This window comes from Mauremys reevesii, linkage group 13 (assembly GCF_016161935.1).
Source record: "Mauremys reevesii isolate NIE-2019 linkage group 13, ASM1616193v1, whole genome shotgun sequence".
In the NCBI taxonomy this organism is placed as follows: Eukaryota; Metazoa; Chordata; order Testudines; family Geoemydidae; genus Mauremys; species Mauremys reevesii.
In genome coordinates, this window is record NC_052635.1 from 14,080,879 (window position 1) to 14,093,060 (window position 12,182).

At 59.8% G+C, this 12,182-nt stretch overlaps 1 protein-coding gene across 1 annotated transcript; it reads right to left on the reverse strand.

The window, feature by feature from the left end:
* Window positions 1-6,442: 6,442 nt before the first annotated feature.
* Window positions 6,443-7,592, reverse strand: LOC120380055 (SCAN domain-containing protein 1-like). The gene is made up of 2 exons (XM_039497559.1): window positions 7,478-7,592; window positions 6,443-6,684 (listed from the first exon to the last, which is right to left on the reverse strand). The coding sequence occupies exons 1-2, from the start codon at window positions 7,590-7,592 to the stop codon at window positions 6,443-6,445; spliced, it is 357 nt and encodes a 118-aa protein (XP_039353493.1).
* Between the last annotated feature and the right edge of the window lie 4,590 nt (window positions 7,593-12,182).

Below are 12,182 nucleotides of genomic sequence, written 5' to 3' on the forward strand. Positions count from 1 at the left end.
TAAGGCTGACTCATCTCAGCCTCAGGGAATGGAGGCAGCACAGGGGCAAAAACCCTGCACTAACCCCGATGGTAGAAGTTCCACTGTGGATAAAGTCACAGGTCACTGGAGCAAGGGGCTGGATCCTGGGCAGCATATTCATTCGCACTTGCTTTGACCCAGTGACAAGCTAATTATCTGTACACAGTGAAGTAGCTTCAACAGGGGAGGCTGATCCCTCCCCCGCATAGCTCAGTGGGTCTAGCACCCAAGGGAGGTGCCAGTTGTGGGTTTGAGTCCCTCTTTCCCATTTTGGTGGGGGTTAAAACAGGTCTCCCACCTCCCAGAGGACTGCTCCAACCCTTGGGATAATCGGAGGGGGGGGTCTATACCTCCCCCCCCACACGGTTTCATCTTGACGCAGAAGGAGGAAAATGTTGGCTGGGAGCCCCCTTTCCCCACCCGGGTTGCACTACCCGGCCTGGCTCGGTGGGTTCAAACTGCTCCCTGGCGGGCTGATGCCCCCACAGACTCACCAGCAGGAGCCTCGGGGGGCAGGAGAACTGCCACAGGGAGCAGGAGCAGCACCAGCAGCGTCAGTGTCTGTCTAGGGTCAGGGAGGGGGCTCCTGACGCAGCCCTGGAGTATTTATAGACCTGCCCGAGGGTCGGATCCTCCCTGTGGGGAGCTGGTGGTAATCAGTGGCCCTTGGCTGTGATGACCCTCATCTCCTGGCCCCATGTGGCGAGTAGATCTGGTGTGTGCCAACCCACCCCCTACACACACACTTTCTCTCTCTCTTCCTCCTTTGGGTGTGCACCCTCCAGAGGGGAAAGGCCCCGTCCCCCCTACCCGAGGCCGACTACCAGCAAAGGCAGGTGCATACACAGCAGCTGGAATCCAGTGACCGATTTCCCCCCTGCCTGGGCTCAGGGCAGCTGGGACGGCAGCATTTAACCCCTGAGTGGCTGGGGCTCCCCTGTCTGGGTGGCAAGGTCCAAGGGGGAATTAAAGATGCCTGGGGACGGTATTCATGGGAGCCGGGTTTGGATCTCAGAAGACACCAGCTGGCAGGTGACAGTAACTGGGGAAGAGGGTGGCGGGTGGGGAGAGGCACGTCCGCCCGGACCTGAGATCCTCTTCAAGCGCCTGGACCACAGAGCTCAGCTGTTACACTCAGGAGCTCGTACCGGCGAGAGCAGACAGACAGTCTCTACAGCAGCGGGATCGTCCCCGCTGCCTGCAGTCCAGGTGGGGGATCTCATCTGCCCCATGGCTGGTTGTCCTCCTGCTGGCTGCCATTGGGGGCACCCTGCCTGTGATCTCCCTGCAAAGGGCTGGGGGTCAGGTTGGCTAGCAGGGCAGTGTGGGGGGAGCATGCCCCCCTCCATCTCCAGCCCTTTGTGGGACCTGCGAGGACCCCCCAGCCTGCCCCCCTCTGCTCGGGGAGATGGGAGGGACCTGGGGGCCCCAGTTCCATGTCCCACTCTGTCCCTCGCTCACAGCGAGCTGCTGTCAGGGCGAGATCTTGCTCCCCAGGAACCCCGCAGAGAGCACCAGGTTCCCATCTCCAGGGGCAAAGGGAGAGAGAGCTGCTGGGGTGCATGGCCTTCACCTCCTGCCCCAGACCCCTACTTGGCTGGGCTCTGTCCGGCCACGCTGCCTGGACAGTGCCCTTCTCCCACCCCCTGCAGCAGCTTAGTGCCAGGGGCATCGGCTTCCCTCCCCAAGGGCTGTGATTCCCTCCCCACCCCCGTGCACCCCAGCCCGAGCCCCAGGTGGCAGGAAAAAGGCCCTGGCAGCAGGGGAAGGAGCAACCTGGGCAGCGTCTATCTGGAGAACGGGGCCCTGGTTAGCGCCTCAACTACTGCTGGCAGGAAATTGGTGGTGCCAGGCAGGGCCTGGCCGGCTAGTGGGATCCACTGGGGAGCAGCTCTAGGCTCAGAGTCCTCCCCGCCCACAGTGCTGAGCATTTCTGGGCCCATTGTTCACGGTGTATATGGGAGCTGTGCACATCTGGAGCTGTGCACCCCTGGAGATAGGCACAGCTGGAGCCATCCTCCTTGGGAACCCTGCGGCACAGGAGACATGCACAGCTGGAGACATGCAACTCTGTGGCTCTGCGCATCTGGAACCATGAACCCCAGGGCTAAGTGCAAGTGGAGCCGTGCGTGCCTGGAGCTGACTTGGAGCAAGCCCGTTGTAAGCCGGGGGCGTCCTTCGCTACCTCCGCCGGCGGCGGTGGAGGGGTCCGTGGCACGCCCCTCATGCAGGGGCGTCGGCGGGGTCCTCCCGCGGGCCCCTCTAGTAGGGGACCGCTAGCAAGGGTCCACGGCGTACCCCTCAGGCAGGGGAACGCTGGCAAGTGTCCACAGCGTGCCCCTCAGGCAGGGGAATGCTGGCAAGTGTCCACAGCATGCCCCTCAGGCAGGGGAACGCTGGTAGCAGTCTCTAGCGGGTCCCTCTAGTAGGGGAACGCTGGCAAATGTCCCGATACACAAACCTCGGGTCGGTCGGATAGTCCGCGGCGGGCAGCTCCGGCTCTGCGAGGGTTGCCGGGTCCTCCGTTTCCTCGGAGTCGGCAGCTCGGTCGGGCGGAAGCGGCTCGGCGTCGGCGTCTACCTCCGACCATGGTGCCCCCTCCGGGGAGCAAAGGGCCCTGCCCTTTGTACTCCCCACTCCGCCCCTCCCATAGGTGGGGACGGAGCGAACCCGCCGTGGCCCCGCCCCCTCCGGTGGGGAACACGGCGCGTCCTGGTCCGCTCCGCCGCTGCCACCACCAGGGACGGGGCGGACTCGCCCTGGCCCCGCCCTCTCCGGTGGAGAACGCGGCGCGTCCTGGTCCGGCTCGGTAGGGGGCCACGCCGGCTCCCTACATACCCCACCCCTCAAATCCAGGTCCCGTACATCGGAGCTGGCATCCGCAGCCTCGCCGAGGCGGGACAGGAAATCCGCATTAGTGTGCTCGCGCCCCGCCCGGTGGCGAACCGAAAAGGCGTAGGGTTGCAACGTGAGGTACCACCGTTGAAGCCGGGGGGTTGTGTCCTTCATTTCATTGAGCCACTTCAGGGGGGCGTGGTCTGTAACAAGCGTAAAGGGGGCACCAAGGAGGTAATAGCGGAGGGCGTCCACTGCCCACTTAACTGCCAGGGCCTCTTTCTCCAGAACGGAGTAGTTCCGCTCCCGGGGGAACAGCTTCCGGCTTAGGTAAACAACCGGGTGCTCTTCCCCGTCCACCTCCTTGGGACGCCCCAAGTCCGGCGTCGGAGGCGTCGGTCTGCACGACAAAGTCGCGATGGAAGTCCGGGCTGAAAAGTACCGGCTCGCTACACAGCCGGGCCTTGACTGCTAGAAAAGCCTCCTCACAATCGGCCGAACAGCACACTCGGCGGGGGCTATTTTTCGTCAAGAGGTCGGTTAGAGGGGCTGTAAGGGTCGCGAAGTGGAGTATGAACCATCGGTAATAGCCGGCTAGGCCCAAGAACTGCCGTACCTGTCTTTTGGTAGTCAGCTGCAGGCACGCTTGGAGGGCTTGAACCTTCCCGATGAGGGGCCGCACCAGCCCCCGGCCTAAGGTGTAGCCCAGGTACATAGTTTCTTCTCGTCCGATTTGGCACTTCTTGGGGTTGGCTGTAAGTCCGGCGGCGCGAAGGTCGCGGAGGACAGCCGCTACCTGGTTGAGATGGCCCTCCCAGTCGCTGCCGTAGATGACTACATCGTCGAGGTAAGCCGCAGCGTATGTAGTATGGGGCCGCAAAACCCGATCCATCAACCGCTGGAAGGTTGCGGGGGCCCCATGGAGGCCGAACGGCATTCGAGTGAAATGATAGAGCCCCGAGAGGGTGGCAAAGGCAGTCTTCTCCTTAGATTGTGGCTCCAAGGGGATCTGCCAATACCCTTTCGTAAGGTCTAGGGTGGTAATATATCGGGCGTCCCCGAGCCGCTCCAGGAGCTCGTCTACGCGAGGCATGGGGTAAGCATCGAACTTCGACACGGCGTTGACCTTCCGAAAGTCGATGCAGAATCGCCGGCTCCCATCGGGCTTGGGGACAAGGACGACAGGGCTCCGCCACTCGCTCTGGGAGCGCTCAATAACCCCGAGCTCCAACATTGCTTGGACTTCGTCTTCCACGGCCTCCCGCATTCGCCTAGGCAATGGCCGCGTCGTCCCCCGGACTACCACCCCGGGGTCGGTCTGGATCACATGTTGAGCCAGGGTAGTTTGTCCGGGCTTTGAGGTGAAGGTCGTGGGGAACGCGTCTATCAAGCAGGTAGCTTGGGCCTGCTGCTCAGAGGTGAGCGTCTCGGCGAGCTGGGGCCGGCTGGGTCCCGAGACCCCAGGGAGCTCCGGGTCCAGGTCTGGCTCGGGGGGGTATGGGGCAATTAGTAGCCCCTCCGGTTCCTTCCAGGGTTTTAACAGGTTTATATGGTAAACCTGTTTTTCTTTCCGGCGGCCGGGCTGTCGGATTTCGTAAGTAACCGGGCTCAGTCGTCGAAGCACCTCGTAGGGGCCTTGCCAGCGGGCAAAGAGCTTCGACTCCTCCGAGGGGAGTAGGAGGAGGACCCGGTCCCCTGGTGCGAACGTCCGGGCCTGGGCGCCCCGATTATATTGCCCCTCCTGGGCTCTCTGGGCAGCGCTCAGGTTTTCTCTGGCCAGCTCACCCACCTGTGCGAGACGCCCCTGTAGTCGTAGGACATACTGCAGGAGGCCCTGCGTCGCGGACGGGGTGTGTTCCCACGTTTCCCTCAGGAGGTCCAACACGCCACGGGGTCGTCGCCCATAGAGGAGCTCAAAGGGCGAGAATTTCGTGGAAGCCTGCGGGACTTCGCGGATTGCTAGTAACAAAGGGGGAAGTAGTTGGTCCCACTGGCGGAGGTCCTGCGTGGGGAAGCGTCGTAGCATCCCCTTCAGGGTGCGATTGAACCGCTCGACGAGTCCGTCTGTCTGGGGATGGTAGACGGAGGTTTGCAATTTCTGGATCCCCAGCAGGGCACATACTTGACGGAACAGCTTAGATGTGAAGCTGGTTCCCTGGTCAGTGAGGACCTCCCGAGGGAGGCCTACCTGGGCAAAGATTTTCAGAAGCTCGGCGGCAATAGAGCGCGCGGTGATACTGCGTAAGGGAACGGCCTCGGGGAAACGGGTGGCATAGTTCATTACGACCAGAATGTATTGATACCCCGCCTGGCTTTTGGGGAAGGGCCCGACGAGGTCCATCGCCACCCGCTCGAACGGCACCCCTATGACTGGCAAGGGGACCAAAGGGGCCTTCCAGACACCCGCGGGGGCAGCGTGTTGGCAGTCCGGGCAGGACACACAATAGTCCTTCACCTCGCGGTGAATACCGGGCCAGAAGAACTTGGCCAGGATCCTGGCTGCGGTCTTCTCTGGTCCCAGATGGCCTGCGGCGGGGATGTCGTGGGCCAGCTTCAGGACAGCCCCCCGGTGAATGCGGGGAACCACGAGTTGGGTTCGAACCTCCTCGGTTTGGGGGTCTCGCTCGACGCGGTAGAGGCGGTCACGGCGGAGTTCGAACCTCGGCCAGTGGGTGATTCGGCGGGCATCCACGACATCCCCCTCGACTCGGGCTAGCTGTTCGTATGCGAACCTGAGGGTAGGGTCCTCCCACTGATCCCGACTAAAGTCCTCGGTGCCCTCCACAGGGTTCCCGGTCGCTCGCCCGTCCAGGTCCGCGCGGGCGCGGGGGCCAATATTGGGCTCAGAGGACACGCCCTCGAACGCCTCGGCCGAGCCCGCGGACCGGAGCACGTCGACAAACCCGGGCCAGTCCCGGCCTAGAATGACCGGATAGGCCAGGGACGGGGCCACGGCCACGCTCAGCAGCTGGGTGGCCCCGTTCAGTGTGAGCGGGAGCTGAGCCGTAGGGTACGGTCTCACGTCCCCATGGATGCATTGGATCCGCACCTCCCCCGTGGTCTGCTGGCCCTCCGGAAGGAGTGCCTGCCGAACCAGAGTCTGTCCGCAACCTGAGTCGATCAGACCCACCACGTGAGTCCCGGCGACCTCCATGGGAGCCGTTAACTTGGCCGCTGAGGGCGGGCGGGCTCGATGTTCCCCCGCATACACGTGACCAAAGTCACACTCCATTGCGGTACAGTCCCGTTGCAGGTGACCGCTCTCGCCACACCGGAAGCAGGGGCCTAGCTCCGGGTGCCCGGAACGGGTGGGGGTGCTGGGGGCCCCGCGGGGTTGGCCAGGTCCTGGGGATTGGATCCAGCGTCCGGAGCCGGTACGCGGTGGCGGCTCAGGAGGTCGGGATAAAGAGGTCCCCCTGCGTTCTGGGCGCCGGGCCTGGGGCGGGGTCCCCAGCTTGGAGCTGGGGCTCCACTCTGGCCTCTGGGTGCCTGGTGCTGCCGGGTGGTCGCGGGCAGCCGGCCCTAGAGGGGCCTCAGCTTCTAGAAAGTCCTCCATGAGGGTGACGGCCGCCCGCAGGGTTTGAGGTCAGTGCCGCAGCACCCATGCCCGCCCGGGTGTCGGGAGGATGTGCGTGAACTGTTCAATGACGATCTGTTCTATCACTTCTGCCGCGGTTCTACGCTCCGGCTGGAGCCACCTGCTGGCAGCGTCCTGTAGTTCCTGGGCGATGGCGCGGGGCCGGGCGCCTGGAGGATAACGCTTTCCCCAAAACCACCGTCGAAAGGTCTCGGGGGTAATGTCAAAAGCGTCCAAGATGGCGGCCTTCACTCACGCATAAACCCGAGCCTCATCGTCGGGGAGTCCCCGGTACGCCTTCTGCACAGGCCCCGTCAAATAGGGGGCAAGGAGAGTCGCCCACTGGTCTGGGGCCCACCCAGCCACTGTCGCCACCCGTTTGAAGGTGACGAGATACGCCTCGGGGTCATCGTCGGGCCCCATCTTGGCCAGACGTACCGGCGGTGCGGGGGGTGCAGGGGCCGCAGCCCCCACGGGTGCGGCGCCACCGGGACTCGACCACAGCGTGGCGAGCTGCTGTAGGCATTGGGCCTGTTGCTCCCGATGCTGGACCCCCAAGGTCTGGAGTAGCTGCTGCTGGTGGGCTCCCAGCTGCTGCACGAGCTGCTGCTGCTGCTGCTGCTGGCTCTCGGCCAGGAGCTTAATAAGGGCCTCTACCTCCATCTCCGGCCCAGGACGTCCGCTGCGCCCTGGCTCAGATCCCTTCTGGCAGGGATGGGTCAGGTCCCTGGTCAGGTGCCATTGTAAGCCGGGGGCGTCCTTCGCTACCTCCGCCGGCAGCGGTGGAGGGGTCCGTGGCTTGCCCCTCACGCAGGGGCGTCGGCGGGGTCCTCCCACGGGCCCCTCTAGTAGGGGACCGCTAGCAAGGGTCCATGGCGCGCCCCTCAGGCAGGGGAACACTGGCAAGTGTCCACAGCGTGCCCCTCAGGCAGGGGAATGCTGGCAAGTGTCCACAGCGTGCCCCTCAGGCAGGGGAACGCTGGTAGCAGTCTCTAGCCGGCCCCTCTAGTAGGGGAACGCTGGCAAATGTCCCGATACACAAACCTCGGGTCGGTCGGATAGTCCGCGGCGGGCAGCTCCGGCTCAGCGAGGGTTGCCGGGTCCTCCGTTTCCTCGGAGTCGGCAGCTCGGTCGGGCGGAAGCGGCTCGGCGTCGGCATCTACCTCCGACCGTGGTGCCCCCTCCGGGGAGCAAAGGGCCCTGCCCTTTGTACTCCCCGCTCCGCCCCTCCCATAGGTGGGGACGGAGCGAACCCGCCATGGCCCCGCCCCCTCCGGTAGGGAACGCGGCGCGTCCTGGTCCGCTCCGCCGCTGCCACCGCCGGGGACGGGGCGGACTCGCCCTGGCCCCGCCCTCTCCGGCGGAGAACGCGGCGCGTCCTGGTCCGGCTCGGTAGGGGGCCACGCCGGCTCCCTACACCGTGCTCTGCATGTTGCCAGCCTGTGAGCACAATGGGGCGTCTCCACTGCCCTGGCGTCTCGCCCGTCTAGCGGTGAATGTGGCTAAGGATGACTCATCTCAGCCTCAGGGGATGAAGGCAGCACAGGAGCCAAAACCCTGCACTAACCCCGATGGTGTTTACACTCCAGCTGACTTTGGCCCCATCATCTTCATGCCTCTCGTACCTCTGGTACCCGGTACAAGTTGGCTCAATGGCTTTAGTGTTTAGTGGGTCCAAGGAGACAACACTTCTGGGGGGGACTTCAAAGCATGGTTGATATGACTCGGCGTTGTCCATCCCCAGACCCGCTGTGACAGAACAGACCCCGGTGTCTGCACCTCTCACACTATTGTAATAATCCTTGTATGCAGGACGCCTGGTGAGGTAGCATCTGAAAATGCAGAATTAGCCCCTAATGCCGGCCAGCATGAGGGCTCCCAGCAGTGGGGCAGATCCCCCACCTGGGCTGCAGGCAGCGGGGACACGTCTACACCATCCCACTGCTGCACAGAGCGTCCGGCCATCTGCTCTCGCCGGTGTGAGCTTCTCACTGTAGTAGCAGAGCTCCGTGGTCCGGGATCCATGAAATACCATCCCCAGGCGTCTTTAATTCCCATCTGGGCCTTGTCATCAAGACAGGGGAGCCCCAGCCACTCAAGAGTTAAACGCTGCTGCTCCAGCTGCCCCTAGCCCAGGCAGGGGCGAAATCAGTCACTGGGCTCCAGCCGCTCTGTATGCACCTGTGTTTGCTGGCAGTGAGGTTGGGGAAGGGGGCTTGGGGCCTTTCCCTTATTCTGGGTGCCAATCCTGACCATCCCATGCTGTGTTGACCCCTAGGAGAACGTTCTGGTCTCCCTCTATGAAGATCAGTGAGCATTTCTTAAGAGCTGTCGCAATGACAAAGTCCTCCCAGATCAGGAGCTCTGCACAGTGGAATTTCCTCTTCCTTCCTCTTTTTAGTGTCAAATAGGCCACGTAGGTTCCCGCATGTTTCCTGGCTTCTTGTTGCCCAGTGAGCCCACCCGGCCCAATGGGCTCTGGGGCCAGGACCAGGGCTCCCAGGTGCTACCATAATACACCTAATAAATAATAACAGAGAATTTTAGCAGGGCCAACCCCAATTGTTCAAAATTCACAAGTCAGATCCAAAAAATATTTAATAAACAAATAAATGCTGAGTTCTTTTTCTTAGCCATCAGGTTTTGGTTTTTTCCTGAGCCTGCAGAGGTCCCATTTTCAACCACAAGGGCTAGAAATTTACTTGTAAAGTTGAAATGAAAATCATGTGACTCCAGAAGCAGGATCCTTTAGAAACAATTCATCAGAGATTTGTGATCAGATTGCAAGAGTTTGCAACAACCAACCAACCACCCAATCAACCAAGCAAAGAAAAGGAATGGAAAAAAATGAATCCCCCAGCTGTTGTGTTTGCCATCAGTCATTGGGAAACCCCCTCTTATTCTCCCTTATTTAGTGCTTCTCAGGCCGTGCTGTGCAGCCCAAGGACTTCGGCAGTGGCTTCTATTGTTTCCAGCAACCACTACATAAAGCGGAATTTAATTGCTCCTTAACAAACTACGCTAAATTCAAGGACAGATTGTCTCACCACCATGTGCTCTCAACACTATTACTGGCCAGACTTCTTAAGCCAGGACCCCTTTGGTTGAATGGCTGCTTCCTTTGTCCCTTCTCATGCAGTCAGTGGAGGGACAGAGAGAGGGGAGCCGTCTCTGTGCACAGGAACTCCAGGCTGTTTCTTTGCTAAGATGTAGATTTTTTTTGCCCCTGTCACTTTCCTGCCAAAGAACGGCCGCTTAGCAGCTGACGGCCCATCAACCTTGTTTACACCTGAGTTTCTCTCTAGTTTGGCCACGTGTTTTAGTAACACCAGCAAGTGGAGACTTATAACTTCACTTCAGTGTTACCACGCATATTTAACCAGGACAATAACAAGCAGCAAATTATGTGTTTTCAGATGATACCTATAGGAGCAGATGTGCCCACGGCGGGTACCCCTCACCCCCAGCTTCTTTGGGCAGCTCTGCGGTGATGCCACCCAGCTACGCGAATGTTGGGAACCATTGAGAAAGGGATAGATAATAAGACAAAAATATCATATTTCCTCTGTATAAATTCCCTGAGCCAGCCAGCCACCCAGTCTGGGGCTGGATCAGGGCCTGCACCCACCAGAGGGGAAAGGCCCTGTGCCCCATTCCCCAGCCCCACTGCCAGCAAAGGCAGGTGAATACAGAGCAGCGGGGTTCCTGTGACTTATTTTTCCCCCTTCCTGAGCTAGAGGCAGCTGGGACAGAAGCGTTTAACCCCTGAGCGGCTGGGGCTCCCCCATCTGGGTGACAGGGCCCAGGAGGGAATGAAAGATGCCTGGGGACGATATTTCATGGAGCCGGTCTGGATCCCAGGGGACACCAGCTGGCAGGTGACAGTAACAGGGGAAGAGGGTGGCGGATGGAGAGAGGAATGTCCACCTGGACCTGAGATCCTCTTCAAGCCCCCGGACCACAGAGCTCAGCTGTTACACTCAGGAGCTCATCCGCCAAGAGCAGATGGATGGACAGTCTCTGCAGCACTTGGATGGCGTAAGCATGTCCCCGCTGCCCACTGCCCAGCTGGGGGATCTGCCCCGCTGTTGGGTGCCCTCCTGCTGGCCAGCGTTGGGGGCAAATTCTGCGTTTTCAGAGGATACCTCACCAGGCATCCTGTGTACAAGGATTATTACAATAGGGTGGGGGGTGCAGACACCGGGGTCCGTTCTGTCACAGCAGGTCTGGAGATGGACAATGCTGGGTCATATCAACCATGCTTTGAAGTCTCCACAGAAGTGGCTGTTTTCTCCTCGGACCCACTCAGTTTTGGCCCCTGTGCTGCCTCCATGCCCTGGGTCTGAGATGAGTCAGCCTTAGCCACATTCACTGCTAGACGGGTGAGACACCAGGACAGAGGAGATTCTCCATTGCAATCATGGACTGGCAAGATGCAGAGCACGGGCTTGCTCCAAGTCAGCTCCGGGTATGCACGGCTCCAGAGGTGCACGGCTCCCATGTGCACTGTAAGCAGCGGGCCCCTCCCTAGAGATGCCCAGGAGTGCCCAGCATGGTGTTTGGGGAGGACTCAGAGCCTAGAACTGCTCCCCGGTGGGTGCCACCAGCCAGACCGAGCTACCTGAGCTCAGCTCTAGACAGGCCTGGCTGCAGGTGTGCATGGGCCCAGCTGTGCATTGTGCCAGCTGGGCATTGTCCAAAGTGGCCAAAGAATGGCCACTTAACCAGGTCAGGGTCCACTTGATTTTGTTGGCACCTGACTGAGGTGTGGGTTTTCCTTTTGTCTCTGAGGAACTGGTTTGTGACTATTGTTCCCCAGAACAATAGGGGAAGGGGGGGATAGCTCAGTGGTTTGAGCATTGGCTTGCTAAACCCAGGGTTGTGAGTTCAATCCTTGAGGAGGCCATTTAGGGATCTGGGGAAAAAATTGGTCCTGCTAGTGAAGGCAGGGGCTGGATTAGATGACCTTTCAAGGTCCCTTCCAGTTCTAGGAGATTGGTATATCTCCAATTATTACCATTAGATTTGGAACATATCTTAGTAACCCCATATAAAGGAATCTTATAACTTTGCATACAATGTAGCCGCACATATATAACTAGGACCATAATGATCAGCAAATTATGAATTTACAAATGATACCTCACCAGATATACTTTGTATGAAGTATCAGAGAGGTAGCCATGTTAGTCTGGTTCTGTAAAAGCAGCAAAGAATCCTGTGGCACCTTATAGACTAACAGACATTTTGCAGCATGAGCTTTCGTGGGTGAATGCCCACTTCGTCGGATGCAAGAGTGGAAATTTCCAGGGGCAGGTAAATATAAGCAAGCAAGAAGCAAGCTAGAGATAACGAGGTTAGATCAATCAGGGAGGATGAGGCCCTGTTCTAGCAGTTGAGGTGTGAAAACCAAGGGAGGAGATTGAGGTGTGAAAACCAAGGGAGGAGATTGAGGTGTGAAAACCAAGGGAGGAGATTCCTCCCTTGGTTTTCACACCTCAGCTGCTAGAACAGGGCCTCATCCTCCCTGATTGAACTAACCTCGTTATCTCTAGCTTGCTTCTTGCTTGCTTATATATACCTACCCCTGGAAATTTCCACTCTTGCATCCGACGAAGTGGGCATTCACCCACGAAAGCTCATGCTGCAAAACGTCTGTTAGTCTATAAGGTGCCACAGGATTCTTTGCTGCTTTGTATGAAATTTATCACAGTCATTTAAAAGGAGTATAGACTGTCACAAGCCCTGA

Bases quoted from the DNA above. Each gene is read 5' to 3' on its own strand.
- LOC120380055 (XM_039497559.1), bottom strand. From the start codon at position 7,592: ATGCCGACGCCGAGCCGCTTCCGCCCGACCGAGCTGCCGACTCCGAGG. The intron at 6,685-7,477 runs GTTTGTGTATCG...TTTATGCGTGAG, and splicing joins GACTATCCGACCGACCCGAG to TGAAGGCCGCCATCTTGGAC.